This window comes from Mustela erminea, chromosome 7 (genome assembly GCF_009829155.1).
Source record: "Mustela erminea isolate mMusErm1 chromosome 7, mMusErm1.Pri, whole genome shotgun sequence".
NCBI classification, from domain to species: Eukaryota; Metazoa; Chordata; class Mammalia; order Carnivora; family Mustelidae; genus Mustela; species Mustela erminea.
The window spans coordinates 28908777-28931478 of NC_045620.1; the positions used below are offsets into that span (position 1 = coordinate 28908777).

Consider the following 22702-nt stretch of genomic DNA (forward strand, 5'->3'; position numbering starts at 1 on the left):
TTGCTGGATGAGCTGCTCTGGTAAGCCCTAGGTTCAGGAAGAACCCAGGCGGGATCTTTCCACACCATTTCTCCAGACGTCAATCAATGAAAGCAAGCAAATATGCGAGGAATAGGATCGGGGAGAAGGGGAAACTGAGGACTGGCCCAGCGGCAGGACCTGGGATACAGAGACAACAGGAAGACTGGCTGAGGTGCCAAGTAGCTTTAATGAGCCTGAGCACCTCTTCCCCCATTCTGTCCCTCCCTCCTTCAGTTCCGGACAGGTCCAGCCTGCCCAAGGCTAGAGGGCTTTTCCCCTGGACACATGTTAATTCTTCTGCCCTCTCAGCCGCTCCAGCCGCCTCCGAAGGTCTGGGGGCACCTTGGCCCCGGCTGCCAGCAGCTCTCGAAGTCTTTGCTTGGGAGTCTTGGTGAGGTGGAAATTGCAGGGCACTGGGCCCTCTTCAAAGGGAACCCAGCACTTCCTCGTGGCTGTGTGGTAGCCCTCAGCACTGGCGGTCACCACATAGTCCCCTGGGGTCAGCAGGCGCCAGTAATCCCCGCCCCATGCTGACAGGAGTGAAGGACAAGATCAGGATCCGGGGACTCTCTGCTTCTGACCCAGCCGAAAGCTGACCCCTCCCACACTTCTGTCCTCCAGTCTCCCACACACCTGTCGTGACATCATGGTTAATCCCTTCCACAGCAATGACAGCATCGGCAATCCCCTGCTCTGTGTCTTTGTCCCGCACGACTCCCGTAATGCCCATTCTCACCTGTGTGGGGGTGGGGGGGAAAGGCTATCAAACCCCTTCTCCTTCTCCTTGCGAATGTGACCTTCACTTCATTTTCTGGCTCTGTTCCGGGCAAAGTCGGGGATGGCAGGTCTATGCTCCTAGGTGGCCACACTCTGGTAAAAATAACTCCCAACTGATCAACTGCAGGTGGACGGGAAGCTATGAACACCTGGCTGGAAAGCCTGTCTTTGGGTTTCCCCAAGTTCAGCAACCTTCGGTATCAGGCTTGTCATTTTGCAACCTTTGGAAATTACACTTACGGAACCATTACAAGGGATACAGGTCCTGTGGAACAGGAAGCACCCATGCCAGGGTCCCCCCACCCCCCCGCCTTTGCATAAGGGGTCTCTGCTGGGAACAGTTCTCCTGGGACAGCTCTGGGACAGCTCTACGGCCCAGGGCTAGACGGCTGTGGGGTCCACTCCTCCTGGCTCATCATGTCAGAGGCCGTCCTGCTGGCAGACTGTGCTTCCCATGGGGACCGCGGGAGGCCCCTCAATGGGAGCTGCAACCCCGGGGGGACAGCGGACAAGACCGCAGCAGTGACATGGGCAGGCGGGGACAGAGCAATTCGGATCCCACCTGTTCCAGGTAGGTAAGGAGGGCTTCTTTGTTGTTCTCCCACTCCTGGGGCAGCTCGTTCTCATGAGGAAATTTGTCACAGGATAGCTCCACGGTGATCTCGAAGCAGTTGGTGTGCAGGTAGCTGAAGTCATTCATACCTAGGGTTACCACAGAGGCTGGAGCCTGGGGGACAGGGGGATGGGAGCCCAGTCCTCCTGGGGCCCTCCTCAGGAGCACACTTCCCAGAGGGCATTGACACTAGGTGGACGGAGCACACCGCCTGACAGGGGCAGGGCTACAGGCACAGGGCTAACTCTATCCTGAGGCACATACTCCCAGGAACCGTGTGCCAGTCGGCGCCGTTGATGATGTTGCCGAGGGAGGAGAAGTCTTGGCTGTGGCAGGGTCGGCGGTCTGGGTCCTGCATAGCCCAGTTAGTGCCTGCATAGACCGTGCTGAGCCAGCGGAACACAGCATCATCGGGGGTGGGCGTGAGTTCACGCGCGGCCCACGGGGTCCGGGTCATGTCGAATGGGTAGGACACCACAAGCTCACCCCCGTGGAGGTTGGCACTCAGCACGAAGGGAATCCGCTGCATCCACTCGATTACGGCTCGCGTTTCGGGAGCCACCTAGACAGGTGCGGGTCAGACAGGGGTGGGAGACAGAGACAAGGGCCCCCGGGGAGCCCTCCACCACAGGCCCAGAATACTCACAGTGGCGTTGGGCAGGGTGTAGTAGGTGGGCAGGGGCAGGTGATGATTGGGGACGGTGTCAGGCACCAACCCATCATCCTCTGCCTCCCACAGGGGCGTGTTGAGGTCGGCAAAATTATGGTTAAGGTCAATGCCCTGCTGGTTCCAGCGGCCCTCGGCCCAGCCTACCAGCTCCGAGCCCTGCATGGGGAGCGGCTTGTTCAAGCCAAGCGGGCACCAGTGCAGAAGGGGCAGGGCGGCCCTCAGCCCAGCCAGCCTACCCGGCGGAAGGCAGTCTCATAACCGTCAGGATTCATGGAGGGCAGCAGGTGAATACGGGTCTCAGTGAGCAGCCTGGTCACTCGCGGGTCCCCTCGCAGGTACTCGTGGCACAGGAACTGCATCAGGAGCAGGAGCAGCTCCCTGCCCAGTGCCTCATTGCCATGCATGCCAGCCACGTAACGCACCTCGGGCTCTCCTGGGAACACCGTGGGGGGGTGGGGTGCCAGGGTTCGGAGCTGGCGCATGCGCACAACCCCACCCTGCGCCTGCCTCTCCCAACTCAGAGCCCGCCAGTACCCAGCTCGTGCTCGCCAGGCTGGTCCGACATCTCCATCACATACAGCTTCAGGCCCTGGTGGCTCTTCCCGATGCTGTAGACGCGGGTGATGTTGGGGCATTTCTCGTTCACCTGCTTCATCAGCTGGAAGGGCAGAGCAGTGTGGGGTGTGTGAAGATCAGACCCCAGGGTCAGATCCCACGTGGCCGGGGAAGGACTCACAGAAACCAGTGGTGGCTCACACATGGGGACATATAGGAGAGGAGAAGTAGCAGACCAGAAGGAAGGGAGGCAACATAACCAGGGAAATTTGGGGGTAGAGTTTAGGGATCAAGGGGAGAAAAGGGTGAGACAGTGGGTAAGTGGGGACATGAGGACAGTCCTAGCAGGTTAAGCCCTGGGAAGGGGACATAAGATCCCCCGCTCGTCTCTACCCCAGCTCATAGGGGTTATGTCTGACCTTCCTCATGGCCTTGTAATTGTGATGCCGGAAGTCCAAAGGGTCAGAGGATCCCAGTGCAGGGGCCTTAGGGAATAGGTCATTTGGATCTGGTGGAGAATGAATTCATGGTAAAGAGGATCCGTGCTGGAGTTTTTTTTTGTTTTGTTTTTTACAATTTTATTTATTTATTTGAGAGAGAGAGAGGGAGATAATGAGAGAAAGCATGAGAGAGGGAAGGGCCAGAGGGAGAAGCAGACTCCCTGCCGATGCAGGGAGCCTGATGCAGGACTCGATCCTGGGACTCAAGGATGATGACCTGAGCCAAAGGCAGTCGCTTAACCAACTGAGCCACCCAAGTGCCCTCCCCCCACCGCTGGAGATTTTACCCTGGTCATCCAGCCTTTGTCTGACTGCCTACCTGAGACTGGGCAGGCCAGGATCTCTGCCCGGAGGCATGACGCGCCTCCCTGAAGCCAGGTCTGGGGCAGCAGGCGAATGAAGCGGGCCACCTGGGGCTCGGGCAGGAGGTTCAGCACTGGTGTCTCTGGGTCTGAGTTGGCAGGAAATACCTGGGGACATCAATTGCTTTGGGGGGACTGCTCAAAGCCCAGCAAGCCTGGCCCAGGGCCAGAGAAAGAACTCAGGCCTCTAAGCTCACCACCAAACCTACGCTGGTGGGCTCAGCTGGAGACTGGCACTCTAGGACAAATACAGAGTCACTGCTAACCGGTAGCCCTCGGCAGCCAGGCTTTCTGGCTTGCTCATAGCTTATGAAATAGACCAATAGGGGCCCATCACTCAGCAGCAGCCAGCCCCACACTATAGTCTGGTATAAAAAGGGGTCTGTGAACTGGGACAGCCAGAGCCATGTGGAGGTGAGAAGTGGGTTGGAGGCCCATCACCGGAGAGGGTGTTTCAGCAGGAAGCTGTGGCGTGAAGTGGGGCCCATCCCGTGGAGAAAGTACCTGGGGAGGATGTGGGCACGTTCCCAAGCAGCTTAGCACCCAAGGCTGCCTGGTGGGTGCTACCCATTCTGACAACCCCCTTTCTCCTAGGATGTCAAGTGCACATCCATTCCTTGACCTCAGAGAAGCCTCAGCCCCACCCAGTACCCTACACGGTGGGGGGGCAACCACCACAGGGCCACTCACCGCCTCCATCCCACTGCTGCGGTTCCTACTCCCCCACCACGTCTGACTGTCATTGCTGAACTGGACCTTGTATGATGTGACCCAGTCGTACCTGGGGCAGGAAGCGTGGGGAGAGATCATCGGTGGCCCCAGGACACCCCCCCCCCGAGTCTGCCTGAGACTTCCTGGACTGGGCTAGTCTGCCTCACCTCCAGATGGAGTTCCTGCCCTGTGTGATGATGCCTGAGAAGCGGGTGGGGTGCCTCGCATCCACCTGAAACCACGGCTTGGTGTCCTGCTGCTCGGCGCACCAGGCCCCGTCATAGAGGTCACCATCCTCCAGGCCTGACTGTGCACAGGACAAGGTGATCAGACCCAGCTGAACAGCAGAGAGCAGGCCAGGGATGGGGGAAAGGGAAGGGTAGGGAAGAAGTTCTAGGAGGTGCCCTACTCAGAACCAGGGCTGCTGACCTGAATGTTGAGCCGTCCCCGGTGTGGTCCAAGACCGAAGGACTGGCTACTGGACGCCTCGAGCTGGCTGTCTGAAACTCGCAGGGACTCCAGGCCCAAAGGGGGACAGCCTGGGGCAGGGACAGAGCAGTGAGATGGGACCAGAGAGAGCATCCAGGGAAGGTAGGAAGCCGAGCCCATGCTTGCCAGTGCGCTGGGGGGCATGCCTACACCTCTGAGGCCAGAAGTGACATGAGTATGCACCCCAGGGGCTGCAAGTCTGGGCAGGTGCAGCAGTACCTGGGTCCTGCTCATCTGGGAGGTCAAGGGCTCCTGTAGTGGTGGTGGTCACCGGAGGCCTGGCAGTCGCCATGGGTCTGGGGCGAATTAGTTTCTTTCGTTTTTTCATAATGACCTTCTTCTTCTTGACGATGCGAACCCGGACATGTGGTTCTGAGGTCCCTGGAGACCACGGAGGCACAGAATGGCCGAGGGAGTGGTCTGCTAGCCCAAGAAAGCAAGCCCCAGGCAGCAACCCCCCAGCCCCTGTATCTAAAGACCTTAGCGTGGACTTAAAATATGACCCCCACCTGCCTCTCCCACCACTTCCGTGGCTCCTTCTCCTTGACATGACTGCATGTTTGGCCGGCCTCATCTCCAACCCTCTCCAGTGGAGAGTTCCACCCAGCCCCTAGGAACTGATGGGTTGCTCCAAGGAGCTGAGTTTGGCCTTGGTTGACCCTCTCCATCATACCATCCACCACCCCTGATCTTATTGCTCAATTCCCAGTCTTTGAGTTTCAGCCCAGGAGCCTTCCTTAGCCCTAGACCCAATCTCATGCTCCAAAGCCCAAGTTGGCCTCTATCGCTCCATCTGCCCCCTGGCCTGAGATGTCCTGTCCTCAGACTGCCTGCCCCAGCGCTCGGGCTTTCCATGGCTGGACCTGTGTCCTGCTTGCCCTGTAGTACAGCACCTTAAACAGGTTGGATGTTTCTAGTTCCCCTCACACCCAGCTCCATGGGTACTTCCAGAACGGGCTGTATATTTTTGTATCTGGTGACCCACACCTTTCCACATACAGTTTCCTTTTCCTCCTCTCTTTAGCTCTTCCTGACTCAGAGAGATCCACCTTTCAGGACCCAGTTCCACTTGCCTCCTCTGAGAAGCCCTCCTTGATTGCCATCCTTTTGCCATCCTCTTCCAGGCACTCACAGCTGAAGTCAGGAAGTCAGGCAGCCTGTCTCTCCCCGACCCCTGCTAGTGTCCCATTCCTCCAGGCAGCTGGCAAAGAGGACTCTCCTGCCTTGCTCTCTCTCTTTCCTTCCAGCCCCAGCCCTCAAGCTCTGTCCTAAGGCTAGCTCTGCACCTTTTAAATTTTAGTCTCAGGGCTTTTGTCTGTCCCTCTTTCTCCCCTTCTCCTGGCTGGGTCTCAGTTTCCTCATCAGTGAAAAGGTTTGGGGCTGGAGGAGGCAGCATCCTACTGGCTCCATCCCAGGACTGCTGACTCGGTCTGGCTGCGAACTAGGGTTGCTGAGTCAGCAGCCATAGCAAGGGGGAGAGAGGGAGGGAGGGAAGGAGTGGATGTGTGAGTGTCCGGAAGGGTCGGCACACAAGCTCCAGGCAGGGGGAGTGTGTGAGTTCGTTGTGTGCGTGTGTGTCTGTCCGGGAAGGGTGGGCACACAGCGGACGGGGAAGAAGGTTAACCGGCCAGCCCGAGGAGCGGGGGGGGCCCTCGGTCGGGGCGCTCACCGTTATCCTTCCCCGAGGGCGGCTGGACTGGGCTGCTCTGCGGGGCCGGGGTCGAGCCACGAGCCGGGCTCCAGGCCTCGGTCGTAGCGGGCGGCGCAAGTCCCAGCACGGAGGTGCCGGGCGTCCGCAGACCCAGACCGACGGCAGGCGCGAAGGTGGCCAAGGCGAGCAGGAGACCCCACATGGCGGGATCCAAAGGTGCGGACGCGCGGGGCTCGCGTTGGTCGGTGGGTTCGTCTCTTCCTGCCGGGTGCTCTAGAGCCCCCCGCCCCTTCCTGCCGCCGCCACACGCCCCCTGCGGCTCTGCCCGCCCACAGCCCTCTCGCTGGCTTCGGACCCTGGAGGGGAGGGGATAGGAGAGGAGGGGAGGGTCCAGGCGGAGCGCGCGGGGCGCACCCCCGGAGCGGCCTCCCCGGGTCTCCGCACCCACCGGCCCAGCCCCGCCCCATCCGGCGTCCCGAGCTCACCCACCCCACTCGGGCACTGCGGTCTGCAGTTCGCACAGCCCCTCGGCACCCCTCCCTGATTTCACTAAACCCTGTGAGGCGCCCGGCCCACAGTGGGCACCTACTTTGCACCGTGTACCACGCCCGGCGCTTTGCACATGGCCTCTCAATCAAACCTCATTTTACAAACAGGTAAACTGAGTCTCAGAGCGCCCTACTGACTTGGCCAAGATAGCACAGCTGAGAACTTTGGAGAGGAAACTACTACCCGAGAGGGAAATCCATCCAGAGCTACAGGCCCCCTCCCAGGGCGGATGGGTCAGAAAGAAGAGGGGAAACCGAGGCACGGGGTGGGGCGGCGAGCAAGGGGAGGACCAGCCCGCCCTCCAGGAATCCTTCTGAAAGACAACTCTAGGGGCCCAGCCAGAGACCGCGCTTCCCACCGCCAACCCCCTCCTCCGGCCCCGCCTCTCTTCTCTCCTCCTTCCCCTTCCCTCCCCTCCTCCTTTGCTCGCCGGCTGCCACGTTCCGGGGTTACATAACTCGAGGAGAGAAGCCGGAGCAGATACCCAGACGGCTGGGGACTGAGGTGGAGGGACCCGGCCTGATGCTCGCCAGTTCCGCTCTCTCCGCCGCCTCCCTTACCCCTGCCTCATTTTCCTCTGGGGGCCGGCAGCCTGGGTCTCTGTGGGCGGGGGCTGCCCCAGATCCGGGGATTCCAGAGCACAGAGCCTTTCCCATCCCGGTTCGCTAGCCCTCTTTAATTCCCCAACGCCAGATCGCCTCCCAGAAGGATGGCAGTGGGTCCGCTCTGCGCCTCTGGCCGGTGCTTTGTACTTGCGAGAAGCCCGCTGGGGAGATACTGCCATCCCCACCAAGGAAGCGATGGCCGGACGTGGCCGGGAAGCCTCTGGAGCGTGTGCCGCCCTGAGCGATTATTATTATTATTTTTTTTTTTTTGCAGGGTCTCTATGTAAAGAATTTGAATCACCCCAAATCACCATACCGACAGCCCAATCTCACGTGATCCCTCGAAAGAAATCCCACGCTGAACCCCTGGAACTAGGTCCCCAGGGGCGACCTCACAGACACCAGCTCTGGAGCCCCTCGAGGTATCTGGCCCAACCCACGCACTCTGGATAGAGAGCCCCTGAAAGGAGTAACCGGGATAAGGCCCACGGGGTACCTCTTCTGCCCTGGAGCGCCCTACCTGGATAGCTAGGTCCCAGGCACGAGAGGGGGAATTAGAAAAAGACACCGAAGGAGCGCCAAAGCCAAGGGTTCGGGAAGCGCTGGGTTCGCCCGGTCAGGGGTAGAAAGACAATATTGTACACTGAGGTTTCCTCCGGGGGTGTGAGGTCAGGACAGGCTCCCATAGAGCTAGAAGTGAGTCTGAGCAGGTCCTGAGGGCTGCTCCCCTTCCTCGAAAGCCCAGTCTGGCCACTACTCTGTCTCTGGCCCCAACCTCACCCGTTTGCCAGGCAGGTGTGAGGGGGTAGAGGGGGGACCGGCTAGGACATGTCAGCCTCCTGAAGCTCCCACCCACAGCAGCTAAATCAGGTCAGGTTCTTCCTTGCTTCAGTCCCTGGGGGCTCACCTGTGAGGCCCTTCCTGACAGAGTTCTTCCCCACCCACACCTTTCCCACCTCATCACCCTGGGCTCTTCCCCTGGCTTGCATGCCTCCAGCGCACTGGCATCTTAGCAGTACCTCCAATGCACCAGCCCCATCCAGCCTCAGGGCTTTTGCACTGGTTCGCCAAGTTTGCGTCCTGGGCTACAAAGGTGCCAAGCCAGGAAGCGGGCTGTGGAGGTGACAGCTTAGATCTCTAGCCCCAGAAGCCAGGTAGAGAGTTTGTCATGGCCTCTCAAGGGCAAGGATTGGTACAAAGCACGAGTGAGCAGGACTGGGCTGGACTGGGTGGAGACAGCTGCAGGAAAGGGATTGGGGTTTAAGGGATGATTGGGGATTCTCCGGCCAGCTCTCCCAGGGTGGTCGGGTGGCTCGAGGTGGAGAGGAGAGCTGACTTTGGCACCACGTCGGCTCAATTTCACACCCGCTTCTGCTGTTTGTTGTGTGTGGCTATCCTTGAACGGTGATTCGCTCTCTGAGCCTCTGTTTCCTGATCTGTAAAATGGGCACAATAATAGCTTAACCCCAGGATTTTGGTGGTGATGAAGTGAGATAATACGTGTTTTCCTAGGTGGTCCTGAAGGTAACCAGATGAATTAAAAGTGGGAAAACAGCCTCAAACAGTCCTCTTAGTCCCACATAAATGGATGGAATAAAACAATATCAAGAAAAGAAAGGAGGCTGTGTGTTTGGCTGCACAAAGAGAGAAGTAGTGGAATCTACTGCCTTCCTGGGCTTCCTAATCGTCTGTCCCTTGTGCTGGGGCAGAACGACTCCGCCCTAGGTGTTCTCCCTGTGATGCAGGTGGGCATTAATGGGGACTCCCTCCTATGGCACCTTGGCTACATGCGTCGTCCTCTGCTCACCACCTCCCACAGCTATCTCTCTTTTGTACATCAAGGTCTTCGAGAGCCCTGCCCCTCAAAGTGTGGCTGAGGACCTAGAGCACCAGCACCCCCTGGGCACTTGTTAGAAATGCAGAAATCCCACCCCAGACCTACTGATTTCAGAATCTGCATTTTAACAAGATCTCCAGAAGATTCAACCTCAGGAGATTCAAGGGCACTTTAAATAAAGGCTGAGCAGCACAATGAGACTTAGAGCACCTCCATCTAAAATGCATGAGATCCATAACTTTCAAGTTTGATGGTGTTTGATGCTGTCACTGGAAATTGGATCTCAAGCTACAAGAGCACATGCATATAACATTTGGAAACTGGTATTTCATTCATCCTGGGAGGGTATATTCCTGATCTCTATAATATGATCCTATATTAATTTTCTTTTCTTTAAATCACTTAACCAAAATACAATAGAATACAGTTTTGTTTTTTATTTTTTATTTGACACAGAGAGAGATCACAAGTAGGCAGAGAGGCAGACAGAGAGAGGAGGGAAGCAGGCTCCCTGCTGAGCAGAGAGCCCAATGTGGGGCTCAATCCCAGGACCCTGAGATCATGACCTGAGCTGAAGGCAGAGGCTTAACCCCCTGAGCCACCCAGGTGCCCCAACAGAATACAGTTTTAAAGGTAAATCCCATTTAAGCTTGCAATAGAAGACTCTTTTGTATGCGTCTCCATTCCCAGATCAGCTTTTAATTGCTATTTCTCCTTATATTTAAGTCTGTACCTCTGTTGCCATTTCTTAATTTTTCTATGTCTAAATGTTATCTTTAGGTTTCCTGCTATGGAATTAAGGATTTTGCTTTCCTACCACCCTCCCCAACACGCATCTCCAAGCACACAAACAAACTCCTTCCATCCTTCCAAAGAGCTAAGTCACTGGAGTCAATATTCAGTGCTTATATTATGACCATGTAAATATTATTGTCCAACTTTGTGTGTTTCTGAAGTTAGCAATTGCTTTGTTTTATCATTTGTTTGGTTTTCTAGGCATCAATTACTAATTTAATCCCAAAGCGACCAACAGAACTGAACATTTTTTTTTAAATATTTTATTTATTTATTTGACAGACAGAGATCACAAGTAGGCAGAGAAGCAGGCAGAGAGAGAGGAGGAAGCAGGCTCCCCGCTGAGCAGAGAGCCCAATGCGGGGCTCGATCCCAGGACCCTGGGATCATGACCTGAGCTGAAGGCAGAGGCTTTAACCCACTGAGCCAAAGATTTTTTATTTATTTGACAGAGAGAGATCACAAGTAGATGGAGAGGCAGGCAGAGAGAGAGAGAGAGAGGGAAGCAGGCTCCTTGCTGAGCAGAGAGCCCGATGCGGGACTCGATCCCAGGACCCTGAGATCATGACCTGAGCCGAAGGCAGCGGCTCAACCCACTGAGCCACCCAGGCGCCCCAGAACTGAACATTTTGAACATCTCTAAAAACCAGAGATAATCTCATTTTCTTCTGGGAGACATGCCTCCTGGAGCATCTGGCTTTTGATTCCAGCCCGGTTGTTTCCTTTCTTCACTCGGAAGCACAGCTGACACCCTGAGCCTGTTTCATCATTGCTTTCCTGTGTTTAGCCTCATTTCTTGACTCCCATATTGTCCCCTTAGTTTAATGCCTTGTTATGCTGAGACACATCCTCCAGTAACTTTCTAGAAAAGAGTGTATGTAAGGTCAGATTTTTGATAACGTGCATGGCTTAAAATGTCTTTATTCTACTCTCATACTTGAGAATCATTTGACCATATCTATGTTTTTAGGTTGGAAATTATTTTCCCTCAGAATTCTGCAGGCATTGCTTTATTACACTGGGAGGAGCCAGAGCAAAAACAATCAATGAATGGTCCCAAGAGCCAGGGGCATTGGTTCTGTGTCAATGTCAAGTTCACCAGGCTTGAGTCTTTGGACAGGGGCTGCTAGAGGTAGATATGCTGCCTGATTCCTGCATCTCCTCTCTGAGGGGCTGTATGGCCACTATCCCCCTCCACCAGCCCCAACATTTTTTCCTCGAAGTATGATATGTGGACAAGGATTCTGTTCTTAGTTATGATCTCTTTCACTCTAGCCTCATAAATCACTAATCTGAGATGGGCTGGAACCTCTGTAGCCACCAGCCATTTACCGATCATCATGGGGATAGGCTTCCTTTTCAGATGATCAATCCCTTCCTTATATGTTCATTTGCCTTACTTTCATTCTCAGAAAGGAACTCTAACTTTCAGTTTGGGGGTTACTATGGTGCAGTCCTCTTACATTATCGGTGCCGTTTCTGGAATCCCAGTACATGGAACGCTTCCCACAGACCACAGGGCTTAGAAACAGCCCCCTCCTGCCCCACCCTATAGCAGTCCCATGGCAGCCCAGCCCCAGAAAGTTTCATGGTGCTTCTGGGAAAAGCCGGTCTCTGCATTTCAGGGCTTCAGTTCTGAAAATTCCCCCACAGGGGCCCACCGGCAGCCCCCAGCTCTCAGGGGAGAGAGAGCTGCCGACAAGAAGATTGAATGATTGTCCCTGGACACATAGCTCTGGGAACCCACAGGAGAAAGAAAGCAGCCCTTCCCCTCTTGCTCAACTGCCCACTTAGAATGCCTTTCTGGTAACTCAGATCCTCGCTGGGGCGTCCTGGGGCAGGGAATTTGCGAAGGCAAGAGGATGAGTCTTGGTTCTCAGAAATCATTGACTCCCTTCTGCCTAAGTCCCGCCTAAGCCACCAACTGCTTAGGAGGCCCAAACCAGCAGCAGCCCGCTCTGTACCCCAGGGCTCCACATAGCAGTAGGTCACAATGCCCCAGCTGCCCAGTCCCAGAACAGCTGACTGAAGGGGGAGGTGAGGAGGGTGTGGAGGGGGTGTGTGTGGGGTGGGGGAGATTCCCACGGAGCGGTCTAGAGTGTCTGCCAGGGCCTCACCCCCTCCCACACACCCGCCCACCCCTACTCTCTCCCAACACTAGTTCTTCCTGTCACCTCCACCTCCCTCCATGACCCAGCTCGGCTTACCCAGGCCCAAAGCCCTTGCTTATCCTATCCCAGTCCTTCCCAGAGGCCTGCGTACTGGCGAAGGGTCCTATAGTCCAGTGGGTCCATGTATGTCCCCCTGGGGCCTAGCACGGCCCAGCTCTGGGACAGCGTCCTAGGGTGGGGGGCACTGGGGCTGACGATTCGTGCAGTCTCTTCCCCAGCTGGCCCAGCCTTGCTGCTGCTGCTGCTCCTGGTCAGCTTCCTGGCCTTTGACCTGCTCCACTGGTGAGTGTGCAAGCAGCCTGGCAGGTAGACAGGAGTAGGCAGGCCAGCAAGCGGTCCACTTCCCGAAGCCCAGCCACCGCCCTCTCTCTCCGCAGGCCCACAGGCCGCCCGCAGCCACAGCTCACACTTCTCCCGGGAGGCCAGATTCAGGGGGCCGGCGAGGGTCCAGGAGAGCAGGCGGCTGTACTCCCACCTCCAGCGACAGTCACAGGACGACTCAGCCCCCAAGAGGCTCTGCTCCTGCTTCTCCTGGGCCTGGGGCTGCTCCTGGGAGTCCGCGGCATGCCCTGGGCCCTGCTTGGCCTGGCTTTCTGCCTCCATCCTTGGGCCTGAGCACCCTCCAGAAATACACTGACCATGCTGCTTCCCCAGATCACCTTTCCCTCTGTCCTGGGTTGAGCAGGCAGTAGGGTACCCCTTTATCTCCAGCCTGAACTGCAGGCGACTTTTGGTATCTTGGTCTAAGTCTGAGACAGAAATAGAAGGCGAGCTAAGGGACAGGGAGCCCGGGGCAGGTGGTGGCAGCCACCTCTGAGCTTGTGAGTTGTGGGTGGCCAGTCTGGCCTCTTCTGTGGTTCCAGAGAGTGAGTGAACAAGAGAACAGAGTGGGACTGGATATCAGTTAGCAGGGTGGGAACAGGGATCCAAAGAGGGCTTCCCACAAGAAAGCACAAGCATCTGCCTCTGCGGGCTCACCAGAGCCCCCTACCAGCCTGCCGGGTCCATGGAGAGAGATTCAGGTGAGCCTCCCATCCTGCAGTGGCTCCTCTCTTGGCTGGACCCCACCCCCACCCGGGTCACAATGGGGATCCTCAGCGGGGGGCGGGCCGGGAAGAGGGGTGAGGGACACTGGGGGCTCTGCTTGGGCTCCTAGGCCATCCTGGGTGCTGCAGGAAGCAACATGACATAGGGGGCTCTGCCTAGAGGTAAGACCCAGGCCCCAGCTCAAAGCCCCAGCCCATGCATGCTGGTACCCTCCCGACCCCTGCACCCCCATCTGCCTGGAGGTCCCAGGCGCCTCCAGGGCTGCTGCTGCAGCTGGCCTGGCCCTCTCCCCAGGTGCACCAGCTATGACGCAGCAGCCGCAAGTGGAGACAGATGCCATCGGGGCCGGTGAGGGGCCACCTCGGGCTGTGCCCTGGTCGGCCTGGGTCACGCGGCAGGACTGGGTGCGCTGGTGCCTGTGCTACGTGCCTCGGAGCTGGGTCCAGTGGTGGGCCACGTCGGGCTGGCGGCAGCCACTCCAGCGTGTGCTGTGGGGGCTGGAGGGCTTCCTCTACCTGCTGCTGTCCCTGATGCTCTGCCATGCGCTCTTCACCACCGGCTCCTACCTGCTGAGCTCCCTGTGGCCCGTCATGGCCGCAGTGTGGCGCCACCTGCTGCCCGCCGTCCTCCTGCTGGTGCTCAGCGCCCTCCCCACCCTGCTCTTCTCTGCCTCCTTCCTGCTGCTTTTCTCCACGCTGCTGAGCCTCATGGGCCTCCTCACCTCCATGTCTCACCCAGACTACACTCAGGACTTGGACCAATAGAAGGGCAACCCCATGCCGCTGCCTGTGTCTCTTGAGCCCTGGCCTAGGGCCTGAGCCCCCCCCCCCGGGGGGGGCAGTGGCTTCAGCAGCCCCACCCCCACCACGCCCCCTCCCCAACCCTCCAGTCCCTAGCCCTGCTTGGGCCAGGCGTGATGTGGTCAGAGCTGGCCAGGGAGTTTGGCCTCACCTCTAGCCACCTCCCTCCAGCCGATGTTACAGGTACTTGGTGTGGGGCATCAGGGGCTTTGAGAAGAGGGGCAGGGCGGAAGGGTGAGCAGGGCCAGAGCTTGGCTGAGCAGCAGAGAGTTCCTGCAAGGGTGTGGTGACACCATGAGGGCTCCCTTGGTAACTGGCAGCCGCTTTTTCTTGAAGCTCTCAGATGCCTCAGGGGCAGATCATTGAGAACTTCTAGCTAGGTAGCCCTGGGCTGGCCATTCTTTCCACTAACCCTCCCTCTTTCCCTGAGCTCTAGAAAGGGCCCACTGACAGAAACCTAGCTGAGAGAGGGCTGGCCAGGAGCCCCATGAGACCTCAACTAACTCACCTCCTGTTCCTTTCTGCCCAGACATCCCCCACTCCTTAGAGTCCCTACCTTCTGCCTCAGTGAGCATCCCCAAGTCTGGGAAGTGGGCCAGCTAGGGTAGTGAGCATCCCAGAGGAGACCTACTTTAAGATTCCTAAGGTCTGTGATGGAAAAATGAACAAGAAGTCCCATTTCCCCACACAATATGTGGCCATGCCCAATTAATTCTTTTGGATTTAGTGGGTTCCAGCCCTGTCATGGGGTTGTGGTGAGTCAAAGGCAATACCATCTTTGTGTGAGGGACTTTGTAAAGACCAGAAAACTGTAAGATCTTATATTGAAGTCTGAGAATAATCTGTAGGCTCCAAGGGTCTTTTGACCCTGAAGGGGGTTGAAAGGGGAAGGGGAAGCTTCCCTAGGCCTTCAGAGAAAAGCTTCGGAGAAATGCATACAGTTTTGGCCCTCCAATGGTAAACAGGGGTGGATGGGTGTGGATGAGATGTAAAAGGTCATGTGACATGAAACCTCAAAACGCGCACATGTTGAGCTCTCCTGATTGTGAAATGTTTGGGGCTGGGGCCTGGCGCCAGGAGGTTCCTGGACAGCTGTGTGAATGGAGAAAGCAGAGCCCAGGGGTTTCTTTAGCTGTCCTGACTGCTGCTCACTGCTCCAGAAAGGTCTGGAAGGGGGCATCCCTTCATGCCCAGCATCCTGGCCCTTCACATAGCAGCTAACCTTCCAAACAAAATGTGATCTGATATTACCAAGCAAGGCACATGGGAGATAGTTTTACCCATGGCTCAGACCCACCTGCTGGACCCCCACCCAGTTCCTGACCCTCCCTGTCTTCCAGTCGTGACCCCTCTGGATGTCTAACCCTAAAACTTCTGCTCCTGAAACCCTGACTCCCCTCTCCTGCTGCCTAAACATTCAGGCCATGGGAACCAGCCCCTAGAGCCCAAGTTTATTTTTGCTAAAACCCCTTTGCTGTGGGGTTTCATAACCACGGTCAGAGGCCTTCAGCGTTGGTGCCCCAAACCCCAGACACAGCCCTTCCTTACTGTTTCCTTGTAGTTCTGCCTCAAATGTGGCCTGGTAGGAAGGGCAAGGCAGGACATGGAGGTGCTGAAACCTCCTGGTTCACATGAGCCCTGGGGTATTAGCTGAGGGTGGGTTTGAATCCCAGCACTGTTACTTCCTAGCCCCATGGTCCTGGTGGAAATTGTTAAACCTTAAATTTCCTTTTCCTCGAGGGTAAAACCAAGGCAAGAACACCTGTTTTAGAGCTCCTGTGGGGCTCGTGGCATGTGAGCAAAATTCCTGGACTGGCTCCTCACGCCACACACTGTAGCTATGCTATCCCATTTTAGAGATGAGGAGTCAGACTTAGGATCGCTATTTGCCAGCACAAAGCCAACTGGTTTGAATCCTGGTTCACGCCAGTGGGCAACTCCAGCAAACGCGATGGAGGAAATACAACTGAGTGGAAGACGCTGGGGCTTCTCGATGCCTGTTCCTAAGAGCTCCTGTCAGGGATGAAGCCAGGATGCCAGTCTTGGGTCTCTCATGGACTTGGCTGGTCATTGCTGGCCAGCGACATCACTTAAGAGTCTCAGGGCCATTCTGATTAAGGGAGAGAAGAGGTTTTGGCTTGGACTGGGCACACTGTGGGGATGAAGGCAGGAAGGGCTTGGGAAGAAGCAAGGAGGCCTTCTGTCCTTCCCCACATAAATATATACCTCCCACCCTCCTGTGTCTGCTGGTAGCGGATAAGGTGGTAGAGCTGGACTGCAGAGCGGATGGGCAATATTTATCAAATTAGATCAACCCATATCCTGTAACCCAGCAATCCAGAATGAAGTCCCAGAGAGGCCCATAAGGGCCTAGCTCATCAGAGTGGTCCCACCAGGACCAGAAGTATAGGTATCACCTGGGAGCTGGCTAGAAATGCAGAGTCTCAGGCCCCACCCCAGGCCTGTGGAATGAGAGCCTGAATTTTAACAAGATCCCAGGTGCTACACATGCACACAGATGTCTGAGAAGCACAGCATCAGGGGCTGTGTTTGAGAGGGATGGTTGTACAATCGGTGGTGGCAGGAGATGGGAGAGGTAAAATAAGGTGGACGAGCACAGTGGTGGGAGAAGAAGCTATACCTATTGATCTGGAAATCATAGCACTGAGTGAAAAGAACCTCACTGAATGAGAAATAATACAATTCCTTTTACACAAATTTAGAATTTATGCCAGCAAACCACCCCCGATCCCACACGTGAAAACAAAAGATAGAATGGAAATTCTAGAGGCAGGCAAGAGGAGTGTAGTATACAGAGAAAAGGGAAGTGAGGGACCTTGGTATCATTAACATAATTCCTGAAATTCCTTTAAATGTAGATAAAGCGACTAGCTTAGAGTTAAAAGGCTTAAAAATGCAAGCCTGGGGCAAATGGACAGGCTGGAATGAAGTTCTAAGCCTTTTCCTATTTGGGCCAAGAAAGGAGATCTGCTCCGTTGGCCTGAGTGACCTGGGCAGGGGGGGGTCGGTGTCTTTGTTGGGCCTCCCCCACCACAGCCTACAGCCCGCTCCCAGTCACCCTGGTAGCCTGGCCAGAAGGATAATCAGATCAGGCAGCGGAGAAGGGACAGGAGCAGAGGGGGCGTCAGCCTTGAGGGCCGTCGCATCTAAGAAAGCAGAGGAGGAGATATGCTGGGAGGCACCTAGGAGCAGGAGCGTCGGGTAGGACTCTCCTCAGCCCCATGTACAGAAAGCACCGAGAAGGAGCGGTCAGGACGGCGGGTCTGAGAAGGGGGTGAAGGGGGCTCAGGAGGGCACCACTGAGACAGTTGTGCCTGTCAAGACACTGACAGGTAGTCAGTGGCTACCCTAGGGAAGGTTGGGGGGTCCCTGGAAGGAGGGGGTGTGCGGCGCCGGGGGATCCTCCAAGGGCCAGCTGCGGGAAGCCGAGAGGGGAGGTCACTCCGGGAAAAGGAGGCAGGTGTTGGGCACTGCGCAATGCGCTCAAGTGCGCGGGAGAGGGGCCGGGGCGACGGCTGGAGGGCGTCCAACCGGGCGCGTTGTCCGTGCGGGCAGAGCGAGGTGGTCAAGGGCCTGAGGCTGAGAAGGAAATGCTAAGCAAAGCTGGGGATCGGAGGCCTGTGGGCACCCACAAAAGGAAGGAGCTAGGCATCCTCGGAATCGGCGCCTCGCGGAATCGCAACTGGCTCCGGCGGCGACCGAGGATGCTAGAAGCGCCCCCTAGCGGAGATCTCCCTCTCCGCAATGAAGGCAATGAAGGGTCGGGTTTGTTTGGGGTGTGGGGAGGAAGGGAGAGGTCTCTCACAGGCCGGGACACTAGCCCTGGGGGCGAGGGTGGATCCTGACGCCAGAGAGGGGCATCTTCGGGCTCATTGCCGTCACGGTAGGGGCTTCGGTGACTCTTGACCGCCTTCCCCAAATCTCCAGCCTGGGTCCCCCAGCTGGAAACCCAGAGGCATCAGGGCCGAGCTCACGAGAATGCTGGAGAAGGAGGGGTCCAATATAGCCCGCTTCACTGTCTCAAGGGACTTCTGGCTCACCCCTAGTCTATGATCCCGTTCCTCCTGGGGGAAAGAGCTGTCTTTTGTGAGGTCTTGTCGGAGTTTGGATGCAACAAATTTTTAAAACTTTTTCTTTTTTCCCCTGCTGAGCAATCATCTATATTCTGGGTCTCTCTTCCTTTACACTGCCCCTTTGCCTTTCAAATATTTTCCATCTTAAAAATAAAAGAACTTGATTTAAGATCTTGCGGCTTCTACCATATTTTCTGATCTGTATCTTTAAACCTCTCACAAAAGCCCCACAACATTTACAATTGATATGTGATACTGCATACTTGCAAAATACTTGTAACACATATGAAAGTCAGAAAGTCCTCTAAACTGAAGGATACCACATCCATCTAAAAGCCAGATGTTATCAGTACATTATCAGGCCTCTCCCTCTGCATTCATCATCTAACCGTGCAAGCTGAGGTTCCCAGACAATGGCATATGGAATTGCTATTCATAGGCACCTTTCACTTGATCTTAATTTAAAAGAAACTCCTAAAGTGCCACCATTAAGAATTACATAGATTACTGTAGAATCTTGAGAGTTAACCTTTATCCAGCTAAGGAAATTCCTTTCCATTCCTGATTTGCTAACAGTTTTTATTGTGAATGGATATTGAATGATAAAATTGTTTTTCTGCATCTACTACAAGGACAACTTGGTTATTTTCCTTTATTCTTTTTATATTCTTTTATATATATGAATTACATTTTTAGGTGTCTTAATATTGAACTCTTCCTAGAAGAAAAACCCCATCCTGGCTCCTTTTTAATTGATGTATAATTCACACACATTTTGTGTGCAAGTAAAACGCACAAATCTTGGAGGTACAGCTCAAGGAATTTTTACATACTTGTATGTGTGTCCATGTAACTGCTGCACAGATCAAGATACAGAACTTTTCCATCACCCCCGAAAGTTCCATTAGGTCTTTTTCAATCAATACCTTCCCCCATACGTAACCTGTATCATGGCTTCTATCACAACAGATTAGCCTATTCTTGAAATCACACGGAACAAAGTCATACAAAATGTACTCTATTGTCTGGATTCTTTCAAGGTTACAACTGTGAGATTCACTCATGTTGTTTCATCTCTCAGTAGTCTGCCCTGCTTTATCAGTGTGTACTATCCCACTGTAAGGGAAGCAACAACTTATTTATCTACTCTATTGCTAAAGGACATTTGGCTTGTTTCTTTTTGGCTTTTATGAATAAAACTTATATGAATATCCTTGGACATGTCTTTTGGTAGACAAGATGCACTCATTTCTTTTGAAGTGCAATTGTTGGATCATAGAGCATGTAAATGTTCCAACTTTAGCAAATGCTGCCCAATAATTTTCAAGGTGATTTGTACCAAGCAGTGATTCCATGGCTTTTTTCCAGCCTATCCACCAAATTCATTGTTTGGGGTTTCTACTCTCTTCTAGTCATCAGATATGGTATTTCCATTTGTTTCTCATTTTCATTTTTGCTTGGGTGATTTCTGAGAGGAGGAGGAAATACCAACTTTATCATCTTCAAACTGCACAACCTCTTTCCTTTTTATTTTTTTCAAAGATTTATTTATTTTAGAGAAGGAGGGGGCAGAAGGAGAGGGAGAGAACCTCAAGCAGGCTCCCCACTGAGTACAGAGCCTGACTGGGGGCTCGATCCCACCACCCTGAGATTGTGACCTGACCTGAAGCCAAGAGTCAGATGTTCAACTGACTGAGCCACCCAAGCGCCCTGAACTGCTTTCCTTTTTAAAGCCAAGAATGCAAGGGTGGTTTAACATTAAAACATGCATATACACATAACAATGTAATTCACCATATTATCGAACTAAAAACTACATGTGATCATTTCAAAAGATGCAGAAAAGGCATTTCACAAATCCAACATTCTTTCCTGATAAAAATAGAACAAAACTCTCAACGACCTAGGAATAAAAGAAAACTCCCTCAACTATATAGAAGGCATCTATGAAAAATAGGGGTGCCTTGCTGGCTTGGTCAGTGGAGCATGCAACTCTTGATCTCAGTGTTTTGACTTTGAGCCCCACTCTGGGTGTAAAGATAAAATCTTAAAAAAATATTTTAAAATATTACATATTTAAAAGGATTTAAATATTTTATATTAAATAAAAATTAAATATTTAAAAATTTTTAAAAATAAAATCTTAAAAAAAAGAAAATAGCTGATCTCACAGTTGGTTAAAAAACTGAACACTTTCCCATTAAGATTAGGAAAAAAGTATGTCTGTTCTTACCATTTCTATTCAAAATTGTAGTAGATGTCCTAACCAGTGCAATAAGGCAAGAAATATAAATAGAAAGCATACAGATTGGAAGACAAGAAGTGAACCTATCTTTATTTGCAGACAACAGGACTGCCTATGTAGAGAATCTAATGGAATCTATAAAGAGCTACTGGGACTAATAAGGGAATTTAGCAAAGTAACTAATATATACATGGTCACCATTATGACATAAGATCCATACCAAAAAAAATAAAAATCAATTGTGTTTCTCTGGACTAGCAATGAATGATCAGAAATAGAAATTTAAAAAGCAGGATGCCGGGGCGCCTGGGTGGCTCAATGGGTTAAAGCCTCTGCCTTTGGCTCAGGTCATGATCCCAGGGTCCTGGGATCGAGCCCTACATTGGGCTCTCTGCTCAGCGGGGAGCTTCCTTCCCTCCTCTCTCTGCCTGCCTAAACTAAAATTGTCTGTTTTTCAAAAGATACTGCTAAGAAAAAGACAAGCCATGGAAGGAAAAAGTACTGGCAAACCATACATCTCATAAAGGACTTGGATCCAGGATAGAAAGTTCTCAAAGCCCAATAATAAGTTAAAAAAGGGGAAGGATGGGTGGAAATGAGGAACAAACAATTTGAAAAAAAACTTTACCAAAGAAGATAAATAGATCGCCAATAAACACAGGAAAAGACATTCAATTTCATTAGTAATTATGGAAATGCAAAGTAAAATCACACTATTATAATAGCTAATATTAGATAGACTAATACCAAGTGTTGATGAGGATGTGGGAGAACTATATCCCTCACACACTGCTGGCGTGAATATAAAATGGGACAATCACTGTGGAAGAATGTTTGTCAGTTTCTTTAAAAGTTAAACCTACATCTACCGTATGACCCAGCCATTTCATTCTAAGTATGATAAATGAAAACGTGTGTCCCTACACAGATTTGTGCATAAATATTCAGAGCAACTTTATTTGCAATAGGCAAAAACTAAAAATAACTCAAATGTCCACCAATGGGTGAACAGATAAACAGTGGTACAGCCACGCAAGAGACTACTAATCAGGTGTAAAAAAGAGCGAGCTACTGATACACCTAACAACATGAATTTCCATGTTGATCTGTCTATCCAGCTAATTAGGCTGAGTGAAAGCAGCCATGTTAAAAAAAAAAAAAGGGTACCTATCGAATGGTTCCGTGTAAAATTCTGGGAAACGCAAACTGATCCATAGTTACAGAAAGCAAATCAGTATCAGTGGTTCCTTGGTGTTGGAAGTAAGGAGATGTGAGGAGGTTGTGGGGAGAGAACAAGGGAAAGGTTTATGAAGAGGCAGAAAGATAAATTTTATTATCTTGACTGTGATGGTTTCATGAATGTACACATCTCAACATTTATGAAATTGTAGATTTGAAATAGATGCAGATTGAGTTACATCTCAATAAAGCAGTGTTCTTTGTTTTTTAAGCATAGGTCCACTTTCTTGTAGTCAGAGTTTATCTTTCACCAATTATACATGGTGGAGGTAAACACTAAAATGGACTCAACACACAATCTGTGTAAGGACCTGGACAACACAACAGAAGGCAAGTTATCTACTCCTGCCAGGAAACTTTCAGTTTGGTTAAAATGTTTGGGAAAAAAATTCCAGTGATTTTTCTTCTCAAAACTTTTATTTTCCTTGGAAAATAAAGGCTGATATTACAACTGACATGCTCATACATCTTTTACTACTTTCAGGAATATCTTGGTATGGCAAAAGAAAGGATATTGGAACCAAGATTCCAGGGGCTCCTGGGTGGCTCAGACAGTTGAGTGTCTGACTCTTGATTTTGACTTGGGTCATGATCTCAGGGTCGTGGGATCCAGCCCCATGTTGGGCTCTGCGCTCAGCATAGTCTGAGATCCTCTCTCTCCCTCTGCCCCTCCCCCTGCTTGCTCTCCCTCTAAAAAAAATAAATAAATGAAACCTCTAAAAAACAAGATTCCATGAAAAAACACAAACCAAGATTCCATGAACGAGAGGGAGTCTATATAAGATAGTTTTTTTTAAAGATTTTATTTATTTATTTGACAGAGATCACAAGTAGGCAGAGAGGCAGACACAGAGAGAGAGGGAGGGGGGAGAGAGAGGAGGAAGCAGGCTCCTTGAAGAACAGAGAGCCCAATGTGGGGCTCGATCCCAGGACCCTGAGATTATGACCTGAACTGAAGGCAGAGGCTTTAA

At 52.9% G+C, this 22702-nt stretch overlaps 3 protein-coding genes and 1 long non-coding RNA gene across 4 annotated transcripts; 3 read left to right on the forward strand and 1 right to left on the reverse strand.

Annotated features, from left to right (window-relative positions):
• Positions 1-219: 219 nt before the first annotated feature.
• On the reverse strand, positions 220-6788 carry CPXM1 (carboxypeptidase X, M14 family member 1). The gene is made up of 14 exons (XM_032351235.1): positions 6368-6788; positions 4918-5079; positions 4639-4748; positions 4377-4516; positions 4189-4279; positions 3456-3606; positions 3056-3144; positions 2616-2739; positions 2318-2514; positions 2058-2237; positions 1676-1973; positions 1361-1500; positions 655-757; positions 220-551 (listed from the first exon to the last, which is right to left on the reverse strand). The coding sequence occupies exons 1-14, from the start codon at positions 6549-6551 to the stop codon at positions 310-312; spliced, it is 2211 nt and encodes a 736-aa protein (XP_032207126.1). The 5' UTR covers positions 6552-6788; the 3' UTR covers positions 220-309.
• On the forward strand, positions 6483-10379 carry LOC116595172. Its single transcript, XR_004287549.1, has 3 exons — positions 6483-6565; positions 7778-7925; positions 10121-10379. It is a non-coding gene; the product is annotated as an uncharacterized LOC116595172 (long non-coding RNA).
• A 1803-nt stretch (positions 10380-12182) lies between these two features.
• On the forward strand, positions 12183-13352 carry C7H20orf141 (chromosome 7 C20orf141 homolog). Its single transcript, XM_032351236.1, is given in 3 exon segments — positions 12183-12441; positions 12444-12588; positions 12684-13352. Coding segments are annotated over 3 exon segments (501 nt in total). The 5' UTR covers positions 12183-12323; the 3' UTR covers positions 12922-13352.
• A 57-nt stretch (positions 13353-13409) lies between these two features.
• On the forward strand, positions 13410-14168 carry TMEM239 (transmembrane protein 239). Its single transcript, XM_032351237.1, has 2 exons — positions 13410-13514; positions 13648-14168. The coding sequence occupies exon 2, from the start codon at positions 13659-13661 to the stop codon at positions 14115-14117; it is 459 nt and encodes a 152-aa protein (XP_032207128.1). The 5' UTR covers positions 13410-13514; positions 13648-13658; the 3' UTR covers positions 14118-14168.
• The last annotated feature ends 8534 nt before the right edge of the window (positions 14169-22702 follow it).